Genomic DNA, 18,309 nt, shown 5'->3' with positions numbered 1-18,309 from the left:
AAGGAATTATGATGTGTCCATCCCCCATGAACAGATGCCCTCTCGCTTTCTCTCCCTCTCGTTTTCTCTCTGGCAATCTCGCACTGCCTCCTGCAAATTAAACTATGTCCACAAATTCTTTGGTGTTCTTCCCTTAAAAGGTGAAGCCTAATGCTCTCCCCTTGAGGGTAAGCTGGACTTAGTAACTCTCTTTTAACAAATATGATATAGGGAAGTGGCGATGCTTAATTTCCAAACTAGGACATAAAAAGCAGTGTATTCCTCTCTCTCTCTCTCTCTCTCTCTCTCTCTCTGATGCATTGAGGGAAGAACACTTCTATGTCCTAGGGCCATTCAAGGAATTCTATTATGCCAGGTTACATACTAGTTTTCCCAAAAATATATTTTTAAATGACTAGGTGTATATATGAATGAAGTGAGAGTTTAACCCCCAGGATATGCATTGTCCAATATAATAGAAACTAGTCACAGCATGTGGATATTTAAATTTAAATTAATTAAAGTTAAATAAATTAAAATTTTAGTTTCTCAGTCCCTATAATATATACTAAGGGCTCAATACCCACAGATGGCAAATTGATACCATATTGTTTACAGATTTATAAATGTTCTCCATTATCTCAGAATTTCTATTGGATGGTATTATCCTAGATTAAGTTGATTGTAATAGGAATAACAAAGAAGAGAAAAGATAATTAGTACAAATAAGAAATAGAAGAAAATTGGTTATGATTTCCACTTGTCATAACTGGTTCATGAAATAGTGGACATAGAATATGACAAGCTTCGTAGGGGTCAAGATCAGAGATTATTCGTGGTGGTTGTTTTTATTGTTTAGTGTAAGATGACAATGGTACATTCTGGTGGATGTTTTCTAAATCACTTTCTGCAGTTAAAATAAAAAACTATTCTAGGACCAGCAGGTGACATGGTGGTTGAAGTCTGGACTCCCATGGTTTGAGTCCTGAACCCAGTGGCTTGAAACTCACTCTGGTTCCATGTGCATGCATGCCCAAAATCCCTAGAGAAGAATGGAGATTGTGGTATGGCTACCCCCGGAGGGTACGTTCTTGCTTTCTGCCTCTCAGACTCTGTCTCTCTGGTAAGCACATGTTCCATAAAGCAAAAAATAATTCTCTTTTAAAAAAAAGAAAAAGAAAGAACATAAAACACAAAACTCCATTTCATTCCTTGTATCCCTTTCATCCTGAATCAGGAGACTTGTCTTTCTAAATTACTCTTGTGTAACTATTCATTTTAGAGGACTATCTCTTAACTGCTGAGTTCTCATTGTCTTCATGCTTATCTTCTATTTATGATAAAAAATATTATAAAATACATTTTTTTCATTGGTTTCTTTTCCTCCACTCAAATATTTTTTTCTTTTGGATTAGATCTACTATCGCTAAACAAATAATAATAGTGTCATACAGGAAAATACATAGAAAGTTATCAAGCATTTAAATTTTTGAAAACTGTCTAAAGGACACCAACGGATTTTTCAATTTTCTTCAAGAATGATAGGACACCAGCTTTCTACTTGAACAGCATCAAAGCTGTATCTTTGAAGTGTCACAATACATTCCTTTGAGACTACAATGATTTATCCTGTACAGGAGCATTCAGGGAATTATACAGGTACATGCCTAGTACAATGCGCTTTTTTTTAAAGGTTCTTTGTGGCATGAGCACTTGCCAGAGAGAGAGAGAGACAGAGACAGAGACCATGAGAGAGGTGAGAAATCACCCCCAAGAAGGGATGCATAGTACAATCCCTTTTCCTCTGTCCTTCTCTTGGGATCTTGGGCACACATGCACATGTGCCTAGCATGTTTCAAGCCACCAGGTCCAGGACTCAAACTATAGTCAGCCATGTGGAAGTCCAGTGATGTAACTACTATGCTATTTGCTGGCCCCATGATGGACTTCCTAGAGTTCATATTTTGTTTATCATGGAGTACATGTTTAGCACTCGTCCAGTAACTGACTAGATATCTGGATAGATAGACTTTGTTCCATAAAACTAAGACTTACTTTAACATCCGATCCATACACAGCATACTGAAGAAACTCCTGATTGTGGATGTTTCATATTCTTTAAGGAGCATTAAATATTGGAGATAAGTTTGTCTAATTAACTAAAAAGCGAATTTTTTTCTTTTTATGTATTACTTACATATCAAATGCTAATCAACAAAAAAGTCCATTATATCAAAAATATCCCCCAGAATTTTTTTTCAGATAGTGGAAGACTGAATTAAGTTATAATATTTCTTCAAATTTGAGTATATAGTAGTCCTGGGGCATCATATTTCTTTATTTCAGCTATCTCTTGGCAATCTATTCTATTTTCACGTGCATTTTCCTTATAAAATTGTGCTTATTCACTTTTAATTTTTAATGTTTCTGTGTCATTTTATATTGTTTGGTGGGTTTTATTTTTGTTTATTTTTATTCTCCTCTTAAAATCTAAGTCATTGTTTTTTTTTCAAACAGTGAATCTTTGTGCATAGCTCATTTTTTAAACTGAATACAGTTTACCTAAAATAAAACAACTTCTAAATATTTTACTCTACTGATAACTTATTACATCTGTGTAACTACCACCCTAAACAAGGTACCGATTCTCAACTGTTAGCAAATATCAAAATGTCTGGAGTGACTTATTAAAATACAGACCTCTGGAGCCTACCTTCAGAATGTCTGTTTCTGAAGGTCTGGAGTGGGTCCCAAGAATTTGTATATTCAGCAATTTTCAAGTACTGCACATATTATAGATCATTTTCATCACCACAATAGAGTCCTTTTTGGTTTTCCATTAAATTCAGCACTCCACATAACCTCCTATTATCTAACCTTTCTGATTTCTGTCACCATAGTTTAGTTGTTCTAATTTCTATCATCATAGTTTAGGCGTGATATGAGAGAAATTATTATCCTGTATATTCTTTCATTTAATGTAAGTCATTGAATTTTATGTTTTGTTGTTTGTTATACTGAGGTATGGTTGATACATTAAAAATCACATGCATTTACTGTTACATCTTGGTGAGTTTGGACATATGCACACACTCAGGACTCCGCACCATAGCCAAGGTACAAAATGTGTATCACCTTCAAATGTCCTTGTGCTTTTTGGTGCACTTTTTGTTCATGTGATAAAAAACATTTAACATGAGATCTTCCTCATACATTTTAAAGTGCAAACATTTTAAATTAACTATAGGTACCATGTGGTAAATCGATCTCTAGAACTTATTCATCTTGCATAACAGAAAATGTACACACATGAAAAAACAATTCCCCATCTCCCCCTCTACTCCCAACTCCTGGCAACCATCTTTCTAGTCCCTGGTTCCATGAGGCTTACTATTTTAGACAACTCATAAAAGTAATTACAGATAGTATTTATCCTTCTGTGACTGGCTTATTTCACTCAGCATAAAGTCTTGCAGATTCATCCAGTTATTACAAACGGCAGCCTTCTTTCCTTCCTTCTTTCTTCCTGCCTTCTTTCTTTTCTTCCTTCCTTCCTTTCCTTTCTTTCTTTCAATTGCCAGAGAGACTGGAGTGTGACTGAGGAGGGAAAAAGCACCTCCCTAGTAGGATGGGCTTACACTGTAACCTTTCTTCATTTCTCCATCCTTTCAGGATTTTGTTCTTCAAGTTGCCTGGGTCAGGATTTGAGCTGTGGTCAACCATGCGGGATCTGGCTCTCTTAACCACTAAGCTCTTGGACTAGCTCTGAATTCCTTCCTTGTTAAGGGTGAGTAATATTTCATTTCTATATATGCCATTTTCTTTATCCAGTTATTCGTCAGTGGACATTTGTTTCTATATCTTATCCAGTGTGAAGACATTTAAACTAGTTCTTTCAGGAGTTGTAATGTACAAGAAGACTTCAAAAAGTTAGTGAAAACATGGAATTAAAGTACAAGTTCATTTTAGTGCAGAAACCCCTTAAAATCCATGCATAATTTTTTTCATAATACGCATTTTTCAGAAACTTTTTGAAGACTCCTTACGTACCTTTGGTCTTATTTTAAACATTTTGAATTTTTGATACCTACCTATATTTATCTTTCATTATCTTATCAACTCTTCATTGTATTAGATTTATTAAATTTTATTTTAATTTATGTTTTGCTGTATTTATTATATGTTATATTATTATTTAATTAGATTTATTACATTTTATTTTTATTTCTATTTTTTGTTGTTGTTGCTATAGGGCACATGTGCTCACTGGAGAGAGACAGAGAGAGAGAGACAGAGAGAGGAAGTAAGAAATCACCCCCCAGGAGGGATGGCCACGCCACAATCCCTTCTCCACTCTTTTATTGCACTTACACACATGTACCTGGTGAGTTTTTCAAGTTGCTGGGTCTAGAACTTGAACTATGTAGTCAGCCATGTCAGATCCAGTTGACTTAAGCTCCATGCCACCTGCTGGTCCTCTATTTTAATTTTTCTATGATAAAATGTAAGCTACTAAACTTTACTAAAGTTTTAAAATTGCTTTTATTTGCAACTCTAAATGATATATTTTGTCATTATTTTGATATTTTAGTTTCTGATTTTTTTTTTTTTGGAGAGGTTTTTGCTATAGTGCGTGTGCACTCGCCAGACAGAGAGAGACAGAGAAAATGCAAGAAATTACCCCCCCACCCCAAGGCGGGATGGCCATGCCACAATCCCTTCTCCTCCATTCTCCCCTCAGGACCTTGGGCACACACGCACACGCGCCTGGCGTGAGTTTAAACAACTGGGTCTGGACACGAAACGCGGTTGGCTACATGGCAGTTCAGCAACATAGCCATTACGCTAACTGCTGGTCCATAGTTTCTGATTTTTGTCCTTATTTTATCCCTATTTTTAATCATCTATGAGCAATTTTTTTCTTCAGCTATGTTTTATATTCCTTAGTTATTTGGAAACAAATTATTTTAATTTATGAATGCTTAAATTTGAAATTATTTTTTAAAGCTTTGACACAAATGGCTCTAAATATAAAAATGAGGAAATACTTTACATGTTCTTATTTTTTCACATGTAAAGTCAAAGACACTGTATGTGTTTATCTCTTTCATTCCATAATTCTCCACACTAGATTTGAAAGCTTCATAAGTATAAATTATGAGCTTATATGTTATTTATATACGTAATTTAAATCGTTACTTATTACTATTATTTTAAAAACTAAGTTTATGTATTAATTTTTCAGTTATATTTTATAACCAGATTATTAAAGTGTGCTGTTTTCTTTAATTTTAAATATTTATGTTTATATCACATTAAATAATCATACAATTGTATGTAATTTTGTAATTATATTTATAATAATTTAGTTTTAAAATGTAATTAAAAACAGAAATCTCAGTCTATGACTTCAAGGAGATAGATTATTCTTAAGAGTCTCCATAAGAAAAGTGTTGAGACTTCTGACCTACAATATTTTAGATAATAATTCCAGTTTCAAATAACTGTCTTAAAACATTAGAGTTATAGGGACCAGCAGTTAGCGTAATGGCTATATCACTGGACGCCCATGTAGTAAACCGCGGTTTGAGTCCCAGACCCAGTGGCTTAAACTCACGCCAGGCGTGTGTGCATGCGTGCCCAAGATCCCGAGAGGAGAATGGAGGAGAAGGGATTGAAGCATGGCCATCCCCCCTGGGGGGTGATTTCTTGCTTTCTGTCTCTTTGTCTGTCTCTGTCTGTCTGGCGAGTGCACGCGCCCTATAGAAAAAACCTCTCAAAAAAAAGAAAAAACAAAACAAACAAACAAACAAAAAACACTAGAGTTATAGTGGTTTGTTGCAGCAGCAATATAAAACTATTAAAATTACAGATTAGAAAGTTTGTAAAGGTGGGGATCATTTTTCTGTCCTTGCTGCTGTGAATAAGTAGTCAGTGGGTGGTTAGTAAATAGCAAGCAATTAATAAAAGTCTATAGGTTTAATCAATTAACTAAGCTGCATACCTTATTTTCATTATTTTAGCCTTATTCACTAGGAGAAACTGCCTAACTAGATACCAGTAGAGAAATAAAATACACCAACTAAATTCTGAGTTCTAACTAGCTTAGCATGCAAACAAAATCCTGATAAAAAAAGAGTAATTTCTTACGTGATTAGCTAAATATAATTTCATATGAATGGAGAGGTTGGACCTTTTCAATATAATGCTTGATCTCATTTTATTTGATTAGGCAAATTATAGAACAACAGCATGAAATGCATTACTACACTGCTGTAGTCTCCAAAATGTGAATCTCATTATAGCTGTGGCCTTGAGGCCTTTTAATGTTGAGTTAAACGAATGAGTTAAAGTAGTTCAAAAGAGTGTTCACACACACACACACACACATTAATTATACTCTTTTGCAGGGGAAAGCTTAACCCTTGTGCTATCACATTCAGGAGGAAAAAAATCCATGTGAGTCAATTTGTTAAATTAAGAAAATATTTCAGTGGTGCACCAATGCAAAATATACTTAATTGTATAGATAGTAGGTAATCCAGTTTGCAGAGAGTAATGTCTGGATCACAAAACAAAACAAAAAACAACCAAAAAAAAAAAAAAAACCACTATAAACTCCAGCAGACATTGTGTCTGCATTTTGGTTGCCCAGCATCTGTGCCCCAGTTGGATTTGAAGGAACTTCACCTCCTTGTAAACCTAGGTGGAAGGTACAACCTATGTGTTTGGCTGTGGCTACAGCACCGTCTACAGAAGACTGGCCTTGTAGAAGACTGGCCTTGTAGAATTTTTGGTGGTAGGTTAGCTCCAGATCTTCCCTGCGTAAATGTCTGCCTCCTCAGCCTGACACTTTGCACCCTAGACCATTATTTTTCCATTGTTTCTGTGCCTTTCATGTATCTTTGCTAGGTATCCAGGTATTTAAGTCAGAAAACCAAACCCGGGGGAGAATGATTTGTGAACTTTTCATTTCTCTCTTCCAAAAATCATATATCCCATATATCACGTGTTGCTAAAAACTTGACTGACACATCTGCCAGGCTAAAGTATTTGAACATTCTTTTAAACTTTGGACAAATTGAAGCCACTGACGGGCTAAAAATCAGAAATTAAAATGTCATAAATGTAAGATGCTACAATCCCTTTGAAAGACCATATGGTAGTTCGTAAAAGTTAAATATACACCTATTGTTGACTCATTCCTAAGTATTGACCCAAGTAAGATGTGTACATTCATACAATATAAATATAGAATCTGGTATACAAATGTTTATAGCAGTCCCCATTTATGGTAGCTAAAAATGGAAAAGAACCCAAATTCCCATCATTGTTTAAATAGATAGACAGATTGTGGTGTATAATTTATATATTCTATATAAAAGAACACCATTATTAATAAAAAGAAATAAACTATGTATGTATGTGGAATATCCATGGGTGAAAGAAGTCAGTCTCAAAAAGTTACATACCCTATGATTTAATTTAGTTTATGTCTTGAAAAAGCTAAGACTATCTTATCTTTGGGCACCTGCTCATGCATTCTCAAAATCCTGAAAGGAGAAATGGAGAAGGAATTGTGGCATAGCCTACTCCCATAAGGGATGTTTTCTACTTTTTCTCTCTCTCTGCCTTCAGTGTGCGCACATGCCCTCTAGCAAATTATTTTAAAATTAAGAGAAAAATATAAAATTGAAAATAAAAGTCACATAATGAAATAGCCAGACTATGAAGACACTGCCCTGGGTACTGCTGCAGCCATCACCAGTGACTCTGCTCCCAGGATCAGCAGCACCTACATGTGTCCCACACAAAGCATGAAGATGCCAGTCTGATCAGCTGCTGCTGATCACTTAACCAATGAGGACCCCATCCTCTGTGCATACCATACCCATATCCTTGGGTCTCAACCACTAAAGACACCTGGCACCTGCTATAGCCATGGTCCCAGGATATGCTACTTCCTCTACTGGTGAAGCCCTCATGGACTGTATACCACCTATCCCATATAAGAGGATCCTAGTACTCATTCCCAATGACCCCTGCGCCCAACAAAGCCACTTACTGAACTACAAATATAGTCTCAGCCATAAAAGCACTCGCAGGCACTACTGACATAGATTCAGGTCAAAGAAAATATAGACTATTTTGCTAAGCTCAAGTAGAACCAAAGTCAAAGCATACTACCCAGCCAATACTATAAGACACATCTACAGGAAAATTTCTTTTCTTACAAAAGCTACTCTATAAAACCAGAAAAGACAAACTGTTCCATCAGATGCCCAGATATCAACTCAAGAACATAGAAACATAAAAACAAACAAACAAACAAAAAGTATACATGACTCCTCCCAAAGATCACAGAATTCTTCTGTAACTGTGTATGAAGAAACAAAAAACCAAGAAATGCCTGAAAAGGAATTCAAAATAATGATCTTACGGAAACTCAACAGAATGCAAGAGAACTTATATAGTTCAAAAACCAGGAAAAGAATCCATGATATAAATGATAGATTCAATAAATACATGTTATTTAAAATAACAAAACAATTTAATGGACTCATGAATGAGAAGTTATCTGTTGATAATGGATATGCAATGACTTGACTTGATTGATATACATTGTATCCATGCTAGAAAAAACATTTTGTATACTGTAAAGATGCAGCGATTAAATGTAAATTTTAAAAGTTTGAAAATATATAAATTTAATTTAAAAAAAACAGAAATCTTAGAGACAATGAATTCATTAAATCATAATTAAATCATGTTGGTTGGTTGTGTTGTTCAATTCTTCCATATCTTTTATGATTTCCTGTCTAGTAGTTCAGTCAATTGACAAGAAAGGGGTATTTGAATTTCCAGCTATACTTGTAGATTTGTCTGTGTCTTCTCTATCAGCTTCAGTTTTAGCTTCATGTATTTTGAGGCTATAGATATTTGCTTTTGATATGTGCATTTTTTGGGATGTCTTTTTAGAATAATGATCCTTTTATCATTTTATAATGCTGCCTTTTTGTCTCTAGTAATAGTCTTTCCCTGAAGACTATCTGATAATAATATAAGCATTTCTTCCTTTTAAACTATTTAAATTTATATAATTTCTTTTTTTATTAATTTTTAACTTGAAATTTGTTATTCTATCTGAAGTAAATTTCTTGTGATTTATTATTGGGGACCCATTTTAAATTCACTCAATTTCTGTGACAGATCCACCAAGTTATGCTTTCTATACATCAGGATAGGCTCAATCTGAAGGGAGACTCTAGGTGTCTTTGTGCCAGTTGACAGTTCTCAGCTGGAGGTTTTTATGACATACTATCTGGAGTACACATGAAGCAGTAAGTCCTAGGAGACTCACCTAAATGTTCCTCAAGTCAGAGGGCCTTAAGTAGTCTTCCATCTTCTTCATACCTGTAGTGACTTCCTATAATTTTGCTATGCTATGTCCAAGGTTTTTTAGTTGTAAGAGAGATGACTTAGGAGGAATAAGACTATGCAGTCTTAGAGGAACTGGAAGTCTGAATAATTTTCTAACCCATTAACAAATACTCACCGAGGGTCTATTATGTGCCAGACACTCCACTAGGTATATTTCTCAGTGAATAGAACTGAAGAAAGGAAGCGAGCCAGCAAAAAATAGAAAGAAGAAAACATTGACTTATCTTCCTAGTGTCAGCAAACAATTCCTTATCTCCTCTGATGACTCAGACAAAGTTAGCTCCTTCCTATTACACAGTGTTATGGCACTTTTAAGTTTTCTCTTTATAGAACTCAAGACACTTGCGTCTTCTCATTCAGTGCCTGTCTTTACTTACCAGATTGTTGAGATCAGTTTGTCTTTCTCACTGAAGCATCGCTTCTAGTGCACAGAATGGCACAAGGTAGCCATCCCCCAATACTCATTAAGTATGCTGAAGAATGCTCCAATTCACAGCACTTTCTCTCTGGCTTTGTTCTCATTGTTGCTTTTCAGCCCCATTACAATTACTACATGGCTTCTAGTCTTCTTAGATTTTGACTCCTTTCTTTTGGCAATAGAACCAAAATCACTGACCTCTTATCATTTACTCATTTGGAGAGATCTTTTCACTTCTGGCTGTTATGCACAACTAACCTCCTATACCCCAGGACTCCACCAGACAAATTTCTGCAATCCCCGGGAACTATCAGAAAATCAGAATGCTTGGGAGGCTGAAAAGTGGCAGTACCTAGCTGCACCCCAAGCAGCATTGTTCTTCACCTGGTTTTAACATTGATGTTAAAATAGAATAAATATCTGAAACAGTTCAATATCAAAAGGTCAAGAACTAAAATACACATCCAGTTGTTTCATTTTCCATTGCGAAAGGGTCACTTCACCATATAATCCTTGGAAATTAAAACTAAGTCTCTGAATTAATTATCCTTTCACTGTCTTGGGTTTTCTTTCCTTTCCCTGTTCAACATTAACTGCCTCTGAAATTATGTTAAAGCAATGATCTCTATCATAATGTCCTTCAGCTGGCCCTGAAAACAATTTCCTACAGAAAGTTCCCTTTTTCCCAGGAATCATGTCAACCTTCTTAACCTCATCATTTTTATGATGTTTCATTTTGTTTTGTTTTGTTTACCCTTAGGGGATATTAAATTTTTATGTGGCTTAACTTATCTGTGAGTTACACCGAAGTGATGTTTTGCAACAAATAGAATGATTTAAAAGCACTTTGATTCCTCAGGAAGGCTGTTAATATACCCTGAAAATTGTGTGGCAGCAAAATGAGATGCTCTCAGCAGTACAGGGTTTATCTAGGGTTGCCCATATAAAACAGGCCTCATTTAGCATTAAATCTCATTTTATGTGATCAGGGTTTACTTTTAAATGGGCCACTCAGGATTCATGTTGTAAGACTTCTTCACAGAGTATCATGAGAAAGTTCTTTCAACCTCCACTCATTCCCTTACAACACTAATTTTTTCTAGGTTTTGGTCAAACTAACACTGTAAACATAGCACACATATTATATATATTTATTCAATAAAAAAAATGAATAATAAATGTGGGAAATAATAGAACATTACATCAATACAAGTTAATGTTCTCAAGTGATTTGCCTGGTTTTCTTTAAATATGTCAAGAAATCATTACATACAGATGTCAAATTGCTTCACAGGAATAATCAAAGATAGCTTTAGGGTCACAAAGCACATAGAAGTTCATACTGTAAATCATTATAGCATCTTCAAATATACATGTACTTCTTTAAAAAGGAGTGTGTGTGTATACAAGTGTGTGCATGTGTAGCTATACAAAGTATAGGAAGATACAAAATGTGAAAACTGGGACCAGCAGTTAGCGTAATGGCTATGTTGCTGGACTCCCATGTAGTAGACTGTGGTTCAAGTCCTGGACCTGGTGGCTTAAACTCACACCGGGCACATGTGCATGCATGCCCAAGATCCCAAGAGGAGAAGGGATTGCGGCATGGCCATCCCTACAGGGGATGATTTCTCACTTTCTGTCTCTCTTTCTGGCGAGCGCACGCGCCCTTTAACAAAAAAAAGCCTCTCAAATAAAAATAAGATGTGTAAACAATTGTATTGCATGTGTAGTATTTGATCATTTGTCCCTAAGAACTCAAGGTACATGGTAGATAATGTTAGACTTTAGAGAAAATCTGGATAATTCAGTCCTTTTTATTTGTCATGTCAGAGTTTATCAATTTTATTGATGTTTTCCTAAAGATGATTGCTTGAACCATATTTTATTTTTTGGAGAGGTTTTTGCTATAGGGCATATGCACTCACCAGAAAGACAGAGATAGACAGAGAGACAGAAAGTGAGAAATCACCCCCCAGGGGGGATGGCCACGCCGCAATCCCTTCTCCTCCATTCTCCTCTCGGGATCTTGGGAACACACACACATGCGCCCTGTGTGAGTTTAAGCCACCAGGTCCGGGACACGAACCATGGTCAACTACGTGGGAGCCCATCGACATAGCCATTACACTAACTGCTGGTCCCATGAACCATATTTTAAATAGATGCTGTCATATTAACTTTTAAATCATTTTCCTTTCTTTCAAAAGCATTTCTCTTTTTATTCTGGAAAAAGCAATTAACAGGTGGGGACAACTTTCTGTTTAAGACCCATCTGGCTGTTGCTGATGATAGCATTAGAGTACCAACTTATTTTTGTTCTGTGTCTTTGGTGATATTTCAGAACCTTCCAAATAGATTTTTATTATGACCAAAAAAAGTATCAGAGGGACTAACTCTAGGTAAACTTCTGGACTTACACAGATAGACCAAGTAAATGCTCCACAGGCAGTTTTTGCCCATATGCTTCCCAGCCTTGTGCAAGGTTTCTCATCTGGCAAAAATCTTCTAAGAATTTATCCCCTGGCATTTTTCCTTTTCTGAGAAAAATCGCAAGTAAAATATAAAACTGTGGAAGGGAGCAAACGAAGTTCCTCTTTAAAGAATCACAGGTATGACAAGACCTGATGAATATGGGCGGGTGAGGACCTAAGGGACAAAAGAACACTGAACTCATCTTGTACATTTTCTTATGCTGTCATACAGAAGGGAAATATTTCAAAAAGGAAAATATTATATATAGCTTTGTGGTTAGCTGAGTAACAGCCAACCAAAAGATCCATGGCCTAATCCCCAGAACCTGTGACTGTCATCCAATATGGCAAAAGAGATTCTGTAGGTATGTGTAAGGATTTTGATATTTATATCTTTGATATATTTATGTCTCATTTATATCTTTGATAGCTCTCAGTTCCTTTGTTTTGCATTTAAATTGTTTAAAATCACCTTACCTTTTATTTTATGGAAGCATTTCTTAATATATTACATTCTAGAAAATTTGCTCTTCTGCATGCTTCTAGTCAACTAGAAATCTTCGTAAATGTACATTTTAATCATGTTTACAATTTTGGGGGGCTGCCTATCGACATCTACAGCCTTACGAATATAGTTTATCTAGGATGTAAATAACGTCATAGTAACTAGGACATGATGTTTAGAGTCCACTTTTTAAATTTTTGAATCCTTACTTTTACAGTATCTTTCTACATTAAGACAATGGTACTTTGTGAAAGGTTGACATTTCTAACACTATGGTTACTAAACTTGTTCAAATCACTCAATAAAATATTTTCCATTGACTGTTGGTTATGAACAACACAAGCAGAGTTTCTCTCCATTAAATTTTTTCTTCAAATATTGATTAAGGAAAGAAGAGTGGAGTAATTTAACTTTTGTCAGTGCACAGTCTCCTAATCATTAAAACTGGAAGCACAAATATTTCATAACAATTTTTGGCCATCTTATATTTGTCTTTGAGACACTTACTAAGACTATAAAACTAGAATGAAACACATGAATACATTTTCCAAAATTTTACCCATCTTTTTTTAAAGAATTATTTTTATTTAACTTTATTATTATTATTAATATTTCTAGATAGATACACATGCACGCGCACACACACAGGGAAGTTTCTTCCTGGTCCAGGACTCAAACCATGATCAGCCATGTGGGAGTCCAGCACCCTTAACCACCACACCACCTGCTAGCCCCTATTTTACTCATCTCTTGAAAGGCTTTATCAGATATAAATTTATCAACAAATTCTAAGAAATTAAATAAGAAATTATTCTATTATGGCTAATTACTGAATTACGTATTATGTTTCAACGTCTTTTTTGTAACTGGCAGTTTACAAAGCTAATATTACCATGCTCTACAAATAGAGAAGGCAGTCATTTAAAAATATGAGAGAAATAATAAAAGCTCCAAAACAACTACATTAATAGAAATTTCAGCGCTGGAAAGAACTTTAGATATCTTTAGTCCACCTCCAGCATATGGTTGAGAAGTTGACCTGTTTCCTGTTTAATGGCCGCAAGTTACGTGCTGACTGAGGCTATGGTCTAACATCTCCCTCACCTGGTTGTTACACCAAGACTCTCTGTGGCACAACACAAAATCAATCTCTCTGTGTCTCTCTCTTTCACATACACATATACACACACATGCAAATTACCTTAATATCGTTATTATAAAGCAATGGGAACAATCACATTTTTATATAAATTTACATGGTATGCTGTCTACTTTCTCATCAGCATTTTCTTTTGGCAGAAGAACACAAAAATAACAAGCACCGGGCCTCCTACATTGCGTGTTTCCAAAAAAAATCTTTCTTTTATCCAATTGACTGAATTAGATTCTAGTAAGTGTAGAGATAGACTAAAATTAAAATGTTCTCAGAACTAAGGCACAGAAATTCACTAAGTACCATATTAGTCTAACATCGACTAGACTATGTGCCTGCACTGCCTTCATCTCCTACAAATAGACAATGTTCTCTCACCTCACCAGCCTGCTTCTTTTCTTAATTATATAACAGGTGTTCCAGAGCTATTCTATGCTTCCAGATTAAATATTTTCTTTCATATAAAATAAGATCTCTATTTCTCTCCTGTGCATAAACACCAGCCAAAAGTTTCTGGTAGTGAGAAAACTCTCATAAACCTCCTAAAAGTAATGTGATGCTATTCTGTGCTGGTAGAAGGTTAACCAATATATGGTATCTGCGTGGAAGAGGAAGTTACAACGCTTTGTAATACTCGTATTTGCGGTCTAGTTATATCTTGTCTTCTTAAATTTCAAACATAATATGTGTAAGGTGATTCACCAAAGGTGTCTTCACACTTGGGTAACCATAATCTGATTTTGTTTCAATGTTTAGATAAATCTGCCTCTGAGTAGGCACCTCTACCTACTCATCCTCCATTGCTTGGGTCCCCAGGTCAAAGCTGCTGTCTCTGAGAAGTAAAGAATGGTAAGTAATATTTAGATAATACTCAAAATTCACAGAAACGCCAGATCTTACCTCCAGTAAGGATTTATTGTTTTAAAAAATAATTGGTATTTAAATTGTAGAATACAAGCAAATCACTTCTTTCTCTAACAATTTGAAATATAGGGGTTTAAATGTTATATACTTTTGTCAAAATAGTAATTAACCATAGATGACAGATGCTGCTCCCTACTCAATGGAGGGTCTCAAATTTTACTCTGCATCTCATTGGGAAGGAAATATAATTTTTTAAAATAGAATTAACTTGGGAAAAGGCATCAGTGCTGCAACTCTTAGCACCAAATGTTTTTTCTTGGAGCACCAAATGCTTTAAGGAAAACATTCCAAGTATCAAAGTTTTCAGATAGATAAATATTTATGGATCAAATCCATAAAGAACAGACATTGTTATGAAATATATATAGATGCCTTCAAAACTTTCTTTCTAGGCAGAGTAGACACATAAGTTAGGAGTCATTTCCCACTTAATTGTTTTTGCAACCTTATGCAACACAAATGGATTATGGAAGACTTATTCATTTATACACAGAACCTAGATCTTGACTGACATCATGTCCAGAAAATTAAACAGGAGCTATTTCTTTCTTTAAAAAAATAAAACACCATTAAATTTATAGAAATGGCTTTATTCTAACCTAGTTTTCTGGTTGAAATGTATGCAGACTTTTTATCTCATCCTTTGGTAAGGAAACTGTACCCCTTACATTCTTCTCATTTGCTAGTTAATATAATCAGAGAAAAGCATAATGTAGATCTGGTTCATATCTTTAAGGACAATAAAATTCCACCTATCTTTGAACTTTCTAAATGGTGTGTTTTTAGACTACATATAGATAACTGCCTCTCCTTCATTGTATTTGCATTACAACGTACAGAAAGCAATTTTGCCATTTAGAGATTTATTTACATTGCTCATGTGGCAAAATGTAGGTATGCTATATGATGCTAGAGAAATTTCAAGAAACTGCCAAAGACATAGTTTCTGTAGTATCCTTGATGCTCTTAAAAGACCATTAAAGGGTGTGCATTGATCAGAAATGAGGTGTCCATTTGAGAAAGTAGCAGAAAGTCCTGTTCCAGAGGTAAGTGAGAATAAAGGTCTATAAAAAACTCATTGCAAAGAGAGTTGGGTGTGTTATTTCAGACTCCCAAGTTACATTTTCACACAAAGGTACCACCAATAGTATCATCTATGAACATGAAGGACATTTTGGAACCGAATACAATTCTGTCCCTGAAACTAACCAGCACAACTGTATATTCAACCAAAGAAGACACGTGAGGTGGAAGAAAATGGTAGCCCAGGCACAGGTAAAAATTTTATTTATGAATATGTGAACACATGACTTTGGATCCAGCCAGCCAGTGACATAAATAAACTTGAGCAAAAGATTCAAGCTAGAGGATACATATGTGTGTATATATCTACATATATATTTGTGTGTGTGCATAAGGCTTCTTGGAGCAATGCCACAAACCTGGACACCAACCAACAGAATCTCTTCCATTCTTTAAAATCTCCACGAAGAGCACAATGGGGGTAATTACACCAGGATGCTCCAAATCGCTCTTTCCATCTTGTGCACTCACATGCCCGCCAAACATGAAATGTTCGCCTTCTCCCTTCCAACGTGATGGTTGTTGAACTTATTTTTAGTGTCATTTGATAAGCCTTTGTGCTCGCAGAGAGACATCCCACTGACCCAGCCACTGGTCATTGTCTATACCAGTTCACATCAAAGCAGGCGCGCTTTGTCAGGTTTCGAGTCGAATATCCATTTCGCATCTGAAGTACAGTATCGAAAGTGACTAGATCATTTGAGCTTTTTTCTTCAGCTGCTGCCTCCTTCCTCCCCCACAGTGTTTCCGCTCACGCTAACATAATTTGGCATCGTCAACGTGACACGATGGTTTTTCTAAAAAATTATAATACATACATCATCAATGTTTTGTGATGGCGACCCTCCTGAAAATTCAATTTATAAACTGGAGAAAGAAGGTCTTTTTCTTCTAGTGAATCATAACCAAGGTAGAGCGCCCCTCAAAATCCAAGTAATGCGCATATAGTAATAGGTCATTCAATGTCAAAAGGCATAAAAAAGATGAGCAAAATCTTCACAGGCTGCTGCTTGCTGTTGCCTTTAATTATATTAATTAAACTTTGAAATTTTCATGCAAAGAGAGTTGCTGGCTTGTGACGCTGAAGAGCCCTTGGAGACGTGAAGGAAGAAAAAACCCTGAGCGGAAGCATCGTGGTTACCGCTTCCTTTAAATTAAAAGCAAAACAAACTCCTAGGTATGTTTACAGATATTAATGCTTTATGCACTACTAAATCCTAAACATATAAAAAGGAGGAAATCTACCAGTCATAGGGACAAGTTTTCACATCAAAGTCCCTTACACACCACTCAAGATCTCTGGCTAGAGGCTGTCTTCCTGTGGAATAACGCTCCATTAATTTTCTTGTCCCGAGTGCATAATGAAAGAAAGGTGTCTTCAAAAACTAAAGGGCAAAATCTTGCTTGCTACCAATACCTTGAGGCAACCTGTCTACATTTTGTCATGCGTGTGCACTTTTCAGTGTTAGAATGACAAGATTTTCCAGTCAGAAACTTCCCGTAAGGCACAGCGTGATAGGGGACTTGGAAGGATTTTGTGATCTGACATAGCTCTAAGGCAATGGACTCCTTTATTTACTTCTCCTGGTAGGAAGTTTCATACTCTGCCAATGGCTAGAGATCTTGCCATACTGAAAAACATGAGCCATCTTTCCATGTGAAAAACTTCTGTCTCCATGAAAGACCCATCGTGGCTAGTTGTTTTGTGGTTTCTGTTTTCATCTTCATGTTGTTGTTGCTTTTTCCTCTTTTACATACTCAAACAACTTTCTTGTGTAAGCCACAGTGTGAATGCTCCTCTTTATTCTCAATACCATGAATCATGAGTTACCATGAGGATCATCACCTTCCATGTATGTGGCAGGACAAGTGTCTGAAAATATTTGGTGTGAGCAAAGCAGAAGGCACAGAAAACATTTCCTGATTGGGAGGAATTGATCTGCTCTTCCAAAAGCTTCTGAAGTGCACTTGATTTTTCTCCTTTGGTTGGAAATCAGTATGTGAAAATGTGCCATCTTCATATCATCTTGGTCTTCCTGCCTTCATTTTACTGAGATGGAACTCGGGAAAAGTTTATGCACCGGCCCTGAAAAAGAAATAAGTCTTTGTTGAGAAATTGAAGGATTTATAAAAAAGCATAAGAACACCTACTTTTCTTACCATGGTATAACAAATGAATGTCCCAGGAAAGGGTAATGTTAAGATGAGACATGAATTCATATTTTTTCCCCCTTGAGTCAAAGTCTAAGGGTTCATTCAAATCTTTTCCACAGTCAGTTTACCTATACAATGGTATGGTAAAATTAGTATGAAAAACCATGATGGAAAAAGA

General features: G+C 35.7%; 1 protein-coding gene and 1 long non-coding RNA gene across 2 annotated transcripts in view; one reads left to right on the top strand and one right to left on the bottom strand.

Moving 5' to 3' along the window:
- The first annotated feature begins 3,677 nt into the window (after nucleotides 1-3,677).
- On the top strand, nucleotides 3,678-16,266 carry LOC114008310 (uncharacterized). The gene is made up of 2 exons (XR_003549869.1): nucleotides 3,678-3,766; nucleotides 14,727-16,266. It is a non-coding gene; the product is annotated as an uncharacterized LOC114008310 (long non-coding RNA).
- ANTXR2 (ANTXR cell adhesion molecule 2) overlaps nucleotides 16,165-18,309 on the bottom strand; it is a 175,100-nt gene continuing 172,955 nt past the window's right edge. Inside the window, exon 17 of the mRNA XM_006151459.3 lies at nucleotides 16,165-18,063. Coding sequence (XP_006151521.2) covers nucleotides 18,025-18,063 — 39 coding nt within the window. The 3' untranslated portion in view covers nucleotides 16,165-18,024. The remainder of the gene's footprint in view (nucleotides 18,064-18,309) is intronic.

The sequence above is a fragment of the Tupaia chinensis genome, unplaced genomic scaffold (assembly GCF_000334495.1).
Source record: "Tupaia chinensis unplaced genomic scaffold, TupChi_1.0 Scaffold000318_1, whole genome shotgun sequence".
Taxonomy (NCBI): Eukaryota; Metazoa; Chordata; class Mammalia; order Scandentia; family Tupaiidae; genus Tupaia; species Tupaia belangeri.
Note: the sequence above shows the minus strand (reverse complement) of the source record. Positions and strands in the feature narration are given on the sequence as shown.